The following is a 10,739-nucleotide window of genomic DNA, read 5'->3' as shown; positions in this document are numbered from 1 at the left end:
ACACAAGGAAGAAAGGAGAGCAGCAGAATATGGACCCTGGACTTCAGAAAAGCAGACTTTGACTCCCTCAGGGAACAGATGGGCAGGATCCCCTGGGAGAATAACATGAAGGGCAAAGGGGTCCAGGAGAGCTGGCTGTATTTTAAAGAATCCTTATTGAGGTTGCAGGAACAAACCATCCCGATGTGTAGAAAGAATAGTAAATATGGCAGGCGACCAGCTTGGCTAAACAGTAAAATCCTTGCTGATCTTAAACGCAAAAAAGAGGCTTATAAGGAGTGGAAGATTGGACAAATGACCAGGGAGGAGTATAAAAATATTGCTCAGGCGTGCAGGAGTGAAATCAGGAAGGCCAAATCACACTTGGAGTTGCAGTTAGCAAGAGATGTTAAGAGTAACAAGAAGGGTTTCTTCAGGTATGTTAGCAACAAGAAGAAAATCAAGGGAAGTGTGGGCCCCTTACTGAATGAGGGAGGCAACCTAGTGACCGAGGATGTGGAAAAAGCTAATGTACTCAATGATTTTTTTGCCTCTGTCTTCACGCACAAGGTCAGCTCCCAGATTGCTGCACTGGGCAGTACAGCATGGGGAGAAGGTGACCAACCCTCTGTGGAGAAAGAAGTGGTTCGGGACTATTTAGAAAAACTGGACGTGCACAAGTCCATGGGGCCGGATGCGCTGCATCCGAGGGTGCTAAAGGAGTTGGCGGGTGAGATTGCAGAGCCATTAGCCATTATTTTTGAAAACTCATGGCGATCGGGGGAGGTCCCAGATGACTGGAAAAAGGCTAATGTAGTGCCCATCTTTAAAAAAGGGAAGAAGGAGGATCCGGGGAACTACAGGCCAGTCAGCCTCACCTCAGTCCCTGGAAAAATCATGGAGCAGGTCCTCAAGGAATCAATTATGAGACATTTAGAGGACAGGAAAGTGATCAGGAACAGTCAGCATGGATTCACGAAGGGGAAGTCGTGCCTGACTAACCTAATTGCCTTCTATGATGAGATAACTGGCTCTGTGGATGAGGGGAAAGCAGTGGATGTCTTATTTCTTGACTTTAGCAAAGCTTTTGATACTGTTTCCCACAGTATTCTTGCCACCAAGTTAAAGAAGTATGGGCTGGATGAATGGACTGTAAGGTGGATAGAAAGCTGGCTAGATCGTCGGGCTCAACGGGTAGTGATCAATGGCTCCATGTCTAGTTGGCAGCTGGTTTCAAGTGGAGTGCCCCAAGGGTCGGTCCTGGGGCCGGTTTTGTTTAATATCTTTATTAATGATCTGGAGGATGGTGTGGACTGCACTCTCAGCAAGTTTGCAGATGACACTAAACTAGGAGGCGTGGTAGATACACTAGAGGGTAGGGATCGGATACAGAGGGACCTAGACAAATTAGAGGATTGGGCAGAAAAAAACCTGATGAGGTTCAACAAGGACAAGTGCAGAGTCCTGCACTTAGGACGGAAGAATCCCATGCACTGCTACAGACTAGGGACCGAATGGCTAGGTAGCAGTTCTGCTGAAAAGGACCTAGGGGTCACAGTGGACGAGAAGCTGGATATGAGTCAACAGTGTGCTCTTGTTGCCAAGAAGGCTAACGGCATTTTGGGCTGTATAAGTAGGGGCATTGCCAGCAGATCGAGGAACGTGATCGTTCCCCTTTATTCGACATTGGTGAGGCCTCATCTGGAATACTGTGTCCAGTTTTGGTCCCCACACTACAAGAAGGATGTGGAAAAATTGGAAAGAGTCCAGCGGAGGGCAACAAAAATGATTAGGGGTCTGGAGCACATGACTTATGAGGAGAGGCTGAGAGAACTGGGATTGTTTAGTCTCCAGAAGAGAAGAATGAGGGGGGATTTGATAGCAGCCTTCAACTACCTGAAGGGGGGTTCCAAAGAGGATGGAGCTCGGCTGTTCTCAGTGGTGGCAGATGACAGAACAAGGAGCAATGGTCTCAAGTTGCAGTGGGGGAGGTCCAGGTTGGATATCAGGAAAAACTATTTCACTAGGAGGGTGGTGAAACACTGGAATGCGTTACCTAGGGAGGTGGTGGAGTCTCCTTCCTTGGAGGTTTTTAAGGTCCGGCTTGACAAAGCCCTGGCTGGGATGATTTAGCTGGGAATTGGTCCTGCTTTGAGCAGGGGGTTGGACTAGATGACCTCTTGAGGTCCCTTCCAACTCTGAGATTCTATGATTCTATGATTCTATGATCTCACCTCTGGAGCAAGCCAGCCAGACAACCTGCCGAGCTGACCCTAACCCACCTGAGGGGGAACAGCACCCACCCTGGATCTCACACGATGGCAGCATCCCTGGAAGGACCCTTGGCTAAAAACAAGGCAGGGCTGAGGCCCAGAGTGTGTCCCAAAAGGATTGCAGAATGAAACACTGATTTGAAGCACAGACATGTGACCTACAATAGCTAAAAGCCTAGTGGCACCAGAAGCTAAGCTGGCCTGGAATAGCCTGTTCCTTCATTAACTCCACATGATTACCTCTGGCGGAGCAAAGTTGTGGTTTGTTTGTTTTTTTCTCCTGCATTATATGAGCAGCTCTTGGGGTGTAGCCACTGGAGGGACCCACAGCTCAGGCTGCCCTGGGAGTTTGAAGCAGGTCACTAAGAGGTACAGAAGCAAAAACAAAAAACTAAGGGCCGGGTTATGAGCTGATGAGTTCATAGTAACTAGTTCATAGTAACTAGGGCGGCATGCACCTACTAGGGGTCTGGCCCTGTCAAGGCTGCTTCCCCACTTTGAACTTTAGGGTACAAATGTGGGGGCCTGCATGAAACTTCTAAGCTTAACTACCAGCTTAGATCTGGTCTGCTGCCACCACTCTCGATGCTAATTCCCTTCCCTGGGTAGCCTTGAGAGAATCTTCATCAATTCCCTGGTGAATACAGATCCAAACCCCTTGGATCTTAAAACAAGGAGAAATTAACCATTCCCCCTCCTCCCTTCCACCAACTCCTGGTGGATCAAAATCCAACCCCCTTGGATATAAAAACAAGGAAAATCAATCAGGTTCTTAAAAAGAAGGCTTTTAATTAAAGAAAAGGTAAACATCATCTCTGTAAAATCAGGATGGAAAATAACTTTACAGGGTAATCAAACTTAAAGAGCCCAGAGGACCCCCCTCTAGCCTTAGGTTCAAAGGTACAGCCAACAGAGGTAAACACCCTAGTAAAAGGTACATTTACAAGTTGAGAAAACAAAGGTAAACTAACACACCTTGCCTGGCTTTTTACTTACAAGTTTGAAATATGAGAGACTTGTTTGGAAAGATGGGGAGAACCTGGATTGATGTCTGGTCCCTCTCAGTCCCAAGAGCGAACAACCCCCTAAACAAAGAGCACAAACAAAAGCCTCCCCCCCCCCGCCAAGATTTGAAAGTATCTTGTCCCCTTATTGGTCCTTTGGGTCAGGTGTCAGCCAGGTTACCCGAGCTTCTTAACCCTTTACAGGTAAAAGGATTTTGGAGTCTCTGGCCAGGAGGGGTTTTATAGTACTGTACACAGGAGACCTGTTACCCTTCCCTTTATAGTTATGACAGAAGTGTTCACTTACTGGCTTATGTATGTTACCATTCCTGATGTCCGATTTGTGTCCATTTATTCTTTGGCAGAGGGACTGTCCGGTTCGGCCAATGTACATGGCAGAGGGGCATTGCTGGCACATGATGGCATATATAACATTAGTGGATGTGCAGGTGAATGAGCCCTTGATGGTGTGGCTGATGTGGTTGGGTCCTCTGATGGTGTCGCCAGAGTAGATATGGGGACAGAGTAGGCAACGCGGTTTGCTACAGGGATTGGTTCCTGGGTTGGTGTTTCTGTCATATGGTGTGTAGTTGCTGGTGAGTATTTGCTTCAGGTTGGGGGGTTGTCTGTAAGCAAGGACTGGCCTGCCTCCCAAGGTCTGTGAGAGTGAAGGATCATTTTCCAGGATAGGTTGTAGATCGTGGATAATGCGCTGGAGAGGTTTTAGCTGGGGGCTGTATGTGATGGCCAGTGGTGTTCTGTTATTGTCCTTGTTAGGCTTGTCCTGTAGTAGGTGATTTCTGGGTACCCGTCTACATCCACCCTGATTGAATTGGCCCTGTCAACACTGGTTCTCCACTTGTGAAGTAACTCCCTGCTCTCCATGTGTCAGTATATAATGCTTGCATCTGTAACTTTCACTCTATGTATCCGAAGAAGTGAGGTTTTTACCTACGAAAGCTTATGCCAAAATAAATCTGTTAGTCTTTAATGTGCCACCAGACTCTTTATTGCCCAGTATAGAAACCTGCAATTCATCACCTAAGGCCCAGTTTTCAAAGGTGTTTAGGTGCCTGGTAGGTTTTTCTGAAGCATCCAGGTGTCCAAAACTTATTGATTTCAATGGGAGTTAGCTGCCTAGTTGCTTTTGAAAAACCCACCAGGTGCGTAAATACCCCCTGGGCCCTGGATCCATAAAGAGACCCAGGCATGGTGACCCGCAGTGTGGCAACACCTAACTTTTAGGCACCTAGAAAATCACTGGGACAACAATAGGGTCACACACAGCCTGAGTCAGGCCCCCGGGCTCCCTATACGATGGGTAAGGAGAGACAGATATCTAAGAATGGGAGTCACAAAATCCAGCACACTAGGAGGGGAGGCGCCTGAGCTAGCCGATGGGAGATGCCGAGGAGAGGAGTGTGTGCTACCTCAGAGAGAGATGTCTAAGTCCAGTCAGGGAAGCCCCTGTCTCTGCTAGCGAAAAACGAACCAGGGGAATATAGGCGCGTTCTCGGTCCGGGGCCCGAACTGGTAGTACCCAATACGTGATGACATCAAATGGACACTCCCATATAATCAAACATACCTCACCCTCCAAAACCCCAACCCAGCAAAAACATCTGGAACAAAGAAACAAATCAACAAAATACAGTACATCCTCGATATAATGAACCCCTGGGGATTCAAGCCATTTGTTCCTTAAAGCTAGGGGTTCATTATAGCAAAAGAGCCCTTCCTCTGGGGGCAGCGGCTGACACCTTTAGCCCCATGGCCATGGCGGAGGCTGGCAGGTCTTTCGGCCCTGGGTTTATAGATGGGGGCAGAGAGCTACGGCCTCAGGGTCATGGTGGGGGCATAATTTTACTCCCCACATTGAAAAAAGGAGAAGAGACAGAGACCCCATGAAGTCCACTAGTGAAATTGATATGGTAATTGATTTTATGTGGAAAGTGCTCTGATACCATGGTGATGGGTGGCAATACAAAAGCCTCAGACTGATCGATCGATCAATAGATAGAGCGCTATATACCGGGATGGATGGATAACTAGACAGCAATACGTTCATGGAGGATAGGTATGTCAATGCTTATGAAGTAAGAGGGTCAGAGATGCAACCCTATGCTCTGGGTGTCCCTAGCCTCTGACTGCCAGATACTGGGATTGGACAGCACAGGATGGGTCACTCAATAATTGTCCTGTTCTGTTCATTCTCTCTGAAGCATCTGATATTGGCCACTGTGTGTAGACAGGATAATGGGCTAGATGGACCTTTAGTCTGACCCAGGATGGCCATTCTTATGTTCTTAGCTCGATAGATAGATAGATTTTGATCTTATTTATATAGGTGAAATTTTATAGTAACTCCATTGACCTGAGTTGAGTTTTTCTAGATATTTACAAGTGTAAATACGTCAGTGTGCATAAATGGATTGAGCGTTATATTGTCATGGAAACAATAATGTCAAGAGTTGATTATATTTATAAAGAAACACAGAATGAGACGATGGTCCTGGGAGAAAGATGGCTATTTTATTTTTTGGACAATAGCCTTGACCCAATCATTTTCCACAGGGCAAAATAGATATCCTCATTTGTCATGCTATAAATGATTGGATTCCTCATGGGAGGCACCACGGAATAAAAAAAAACAGCCACCATGAGATTCAGACCTGAGATAGAACTGGAGGTGAGTTTTATATAGGCAAAAATAGCAGTGCAAACAAACACGGAGACCACAATGAGGTGAGGGAGGCAAATGGAGAAGGCTTTATGCTGGCCCTGATCAGAGGGGATTGTCACCACTGTTTTGAAGATCAGAACATATGACACAATTATATGACACTGCAAAACTGGTACAGTGGGGTGTACAGTTTTTACTCTGTATGGATAATGTCAGCTTGGGACTTCGGTGTCTTGCGTGGTTTCAGCCAGACACTCTTGTCTGCTACAAACACAGACCCAGGTCTGAACCACGTCCGCCAAAAGCTGCAGGCTTAACTGAAAACTGCTTAAGAAGTGTTCCTGTCTCCAACACTCAGATACCCAACTCCGAATGGGGTCCAATCCCCAAATAAATCCATTTTACCGTGTATAATGTTTATACAGGATAAACTCATGAATTGTTCAGCCTCTATAATGCTGATAGATAGATATGCACAGCTGTTTGTCCCTCCCTCCAGGTATTAATACATACTCTGGGTTAATTATTAAATCAAAAGTGATTTTATTAAATACAAAAAGTAGGATTTAAGTTGTTCCAAGTAATAACAGACACAACAAAATGAATTACCAAGCATAATAAAATAAAACACACAAGTCTATGCCTAATACAGAAAGAAAGTGATTCCAGATGAAATCTCACCCTCGGAGATGTTCCAGTAAGCTTCTGGGTCCAGCAGTTACTCACACACCTGTGGTTACTGTCCTTTGTTCCAGTTTCTTTCAGGTATCCTTTGAGGGTAGAGAGACTATCTCTTGAGCCAGCTGAAGACAAAATGGAAGGGTTTCCAGGGCTTAAATAGACTTTCTCTTGTGGGTGGAAACCACTTCTATGCAGATTCCAGTTGCAAGATGGAGTTTTGGAGTCACCTGGGCAAGTCACATGTCCATGCATGACTGAGCTTTCCTGGGAATGTGGCATTTTCCAGTAAAGTTCTGAGATGTGGATTGGCATCTCTCAGAGTTCATTGTTAGCTTAAGTGTTTCTTGATTGGGCACTTACTGGGAATAGTCTTTTCTCCAGAAGCTGACCAACTGCTTCACTGAGGCTACTTAAAATCAAACAAGTACATCGCCAATATTCATAACTTCAAATACAAAATGATACATGCATGTAAATAGGATGAATATATCCAGTAGATCATAACCTTTGCAGAGATATGTTACATGGTAAATCTAACATAAAACATATTCCAGTCATGTCATATTTACACTTATAAGCATATTTCTATAAAGCATTATGGGGTTTATTATTTCTAGAAAGCAACGTCACACCTGAGATTCTGGTACTTCTGGAAAAGCTGTGGCCTGGCCCCTACCACATGGCCCTGCCTGCCAGTGTGACCTTGCATGCGTCCCTCATCCTAGATACTGGACAAAAACATGTCTGGTTTTGTCTCAGTACCAGACAGGGGACAAACCACACAAAAAGGGGCTTATCCAGCTTAAAACCAAATGAATGGCCAGCTACCCACCATGCTCACCACTCCCACACAGCTTCTGTGCAGATTCCTAGAAATCTCCTCTACCAGTAATAAGTTCCAATAAACTGGATCTCCTGCATTCTGTGCCAGAGGCACTGATGGTGGGTATATTGTCCAAACAATGAACATAGTGGCTCCTTTCTGGAGTAGGGCCTAATGGAGTTAAAGGAGTCCTTGGGAACTTGTGTTTAACTCCTTAGGCCTCTTAGAAAATCACAGCTCTGGTCTTAGACCAACCTCCTGTCTTCTCTCTAGACATTGTACCTCTGGGTTAGGTGTGAGACACACTGCCTTGGAGAAGTCCACTAGCTTTATAGGTTTAAAGAAGGATTTAGTTCTCCAGGGCTCTCAGTTAAGAACCAAACAAACAAGCGACTGAAAACAGGCTTTAGTTTAGAATTGTAAAGGTCCCTAGGGGTTTTGGACCATAGGTCCCGTCAATGGAATAGGCTGCCAAGGGAGGTTGTGGAATTCCCATCATTGTAGATGTTTTGAAGAACAGGTTGGACAAGCAACTGTCAGGGCTGATCTAGATTTACTAGGTCCTGCCTCAGCTTCTCAAGGTCCTTTTCAGCTTCACATTTCTATGGTTCTGTGATTCTATAATATACCTACAAAAGACATGTTTTTTCTATCAGGTGAGCTGTCGCCAGCCACAGAATCAGCAGAGATATTGGAATGTTCTTCAAAGGGGAGGACTATTCTTTCCAGGAATTTAAGATGGGATTTTCAAAGAGCCAGGCACCCGATTCCTCTTGGCTTCCAGTCCCTCCCAGCCCGGTGTCGGAGAATAACAGAGTTCTCACTTTTTGTTTGGGTACAGCAAGTCAGATACTTTATTTTCTCTCACAATTGCGCAGAGGGAGAGAGCTAAGCAGGTCTCTCTACAGGTAAACAATTACAGCAAGCATTTATACCTTTCATTACAGACAATAACAAGCAACAGCTGCATTTTGTTTATACATAGGCCATCTTGATATCTTATTTTTCTCACTTGTTCTGACTCTAGCCTACATACAATATTTTCTACACATTATCTACACAAGGTCGCAACAACTTCTCACACAGTTCTTTCCCACTCGCCTCACACAATCCTCGCTTCTACAAATCTCGTGTTATTAAGGTTACAGTTAGCCTGACTCTTGCTAATGAACTGTCATGCATTGCAGTTCCTTCCTGTCAGTTCTTTCTCTGCTTCCACACTGGCATTTCTGTGATTCTATGATCTCTGGTGGATATCGAAGATCATGAGTCAATGGACCCACAGCTGCACACCAGAGTATCATTGCCCAGTATAGACCCCTGCACTTCATCACTTAAGGCCCAGTTTTTAAATGTGTTTAGGTGCCCAGTAGGTTTTTCTAAAGCATCCAGGTGTCCAAATGTATTGATTTCAAAGGGAGTTAGCTGCCTAGTTGCTTTTGAAAAACCTACTAGGTGCCTAAATACCCCCTGGGGCCTGGATCCATAAAAAGAACCAGGCATGGTGACCCGCAGTGTGGAAACATCTAACTTTTAGGCACCTAGAAAATCACTGGGACAACAATAGGTTCACACACAGCCTGAGTCAGGCCTCCGGGCTCCCTATACGACGGATAAGGAGAGACAGATACCTAAGATTGGGAGTCACAAAATCCAGCACACTAGGAGGGGAGGCGCCTGAGCTAGCCCATGGGAGATGCCGAGGACAGGAGTTTGTTCTAGCTCAGAGAGAGATGCCTAAGTCCAGTCAGGGAGGCCCCTGCCTCTGCTAGTGAACCACGAACCAGGGGAAGATAGGCGCATGCTGGGTTCGGGGTCTGATCTGGTAATACCCGATACTTGATGACATCAAATGGATACTCCCATATAATCAAACACACCTCACCCTCCCAAACCTCCACCCACCAAAAACATCTGGAACAAAGAAACAAATCAACCAACCAAGAAAATACAGTACATCCTCGTTAGAATGAACCCCTGGGGATCCAAGCCATTTATTCGTTAAAGCCAGGGGTTCATTACAGCAAAAGAGCTATGCCACAAGGGGCAGCAACTGTCATCGTGAGTCCATCGCCATGGCGGAGGCTGACAGCTCTTCCGGCCTTGGTTAGTAGTGGGAGCAGAGAGCTCCTCTGGCCTCAGGGCCGTGGAGGGGGCAGAATCTTTACTCCCCAACCTGAAATAAGGAGACGAGCCAGAGACCACATGTGTGACTTTGATATGGTAATTGATTTTATATGGAAAGTGTTCTGATACCATGGTGATGGGTGGCAGTACATAAGCCTCAGACAGATCAATCGATCAATAGATGGAGGGGTATGGATGGGTATGGATGGATAGCTAGACATGATAAGTTTATGGAGGATAGGTCCATTAATGGCTATAAACGTATTGATTGCACGTTATGGTCTCATGGAGACAATAATGTCAAGAGTTGATTATATTTATAAAGAAACACAGAATGAGACAATGGTAATGGGAGAAAGTTGGCCATTTAATTTTGTGGAGAATAGCCATAACCCAATCATTTTCCACAGGGCAGATTTGATATCCTTGTTCCTCATGCTATAAATGATCAGATTCATCATGGGAGGCACCAGGGCATAAAAAACTGGCACCATGAGATCCAGACATGAGATTGAGCTGGAGGTGGGTTTAATATAGGCAAAACTAGCAGTGCAAACAGATACAGAGACCACAATGAGGTGAGGAAGGCAGGTGGAGAAGGCTTTATGCCAGCCCTGCTCAGAGGGGACTCTCAGCACTGTTTTGAAGATCAAAACATATGACACAATTTTAAAGACAAAGCAGTTTAAGGCAAAGTACAAGCTAAAGGCAATAGCCACAGTTTCACTGAGATATGAGTCATAAGAAGCAAGTTTGAGGAGCTGGGGGATTTCACAGAAGAACTGCTCCATCTCATTGTCTCCACAGAAGATTATTGTAAATGTGTTTCCAGTGTGCAGTGCAGAATTGGGAACCCCACTGATCCAGGTACTGGCTGCCATTTGGACACAAGCTCTCCTGTTCATCATTGACTCATAGTGCAGTGGTTGACTGATGGTGAAGTACTGGTCGTATGCCATGATGGTCAGTAAGGGAAGCTCAGCTGCAGCGAGGAAAAGGAAAAGAAAATATTGGGCGGCACATCCATAATATGAAATGGCCCTGGTGCTCATGAGGGAATTTGCAATGGAGTTGGGAACGACAATGGAGATTGAGCTAAGGTCTAGGACAGACAGATTCTTCAGGAAGAAATACATGGGTGTGTGAAGATGGTGGTTGAGACCTATGGC

General features: G+C 45.5%; 1 protein-coding gene across 1 annotated transcript; it reads right to left on the bottom strand.

Annotated features, from left to right (window-relative positions):
• Nucleotides 1–9,887: 9,887 nt before the first annotated feature.
• On the bottom strand, nucleotides 9,888–10,529 carry LOC128847342 (olfactory receptor 14K1-like). Its single transcript, XM_054046733.1, has one exon. The coding sequence runs from the start codon at nucleotides 10,527–10,529 to the stop codon at nucleotides 9,888–9,890; it is 642 nt and encodes a 213-aa protein (XP_053902708.1).
• Between the last annotated feature and the right edge of the window lie 210 nt (nucleotides 10,530–10,739).

This window comes from Malaclemys terrapin, chromosome 13 (assembly GCF_027887155.1).
Source record: "Malaclemys terrapin pileata isolate rMalTer1 chromosome 13, rMalTer1.hap1, whole genome shotgun sequence".
Classification (NCBI taxonomy): Eukaryota; Metazoa; Chordata; order Testudines; family Emydidae; genus Malaclemys; species Malaclemys terrapin.
This window is presented reverse-complemented; position numbering and strand designations above follow the sequence as displayed.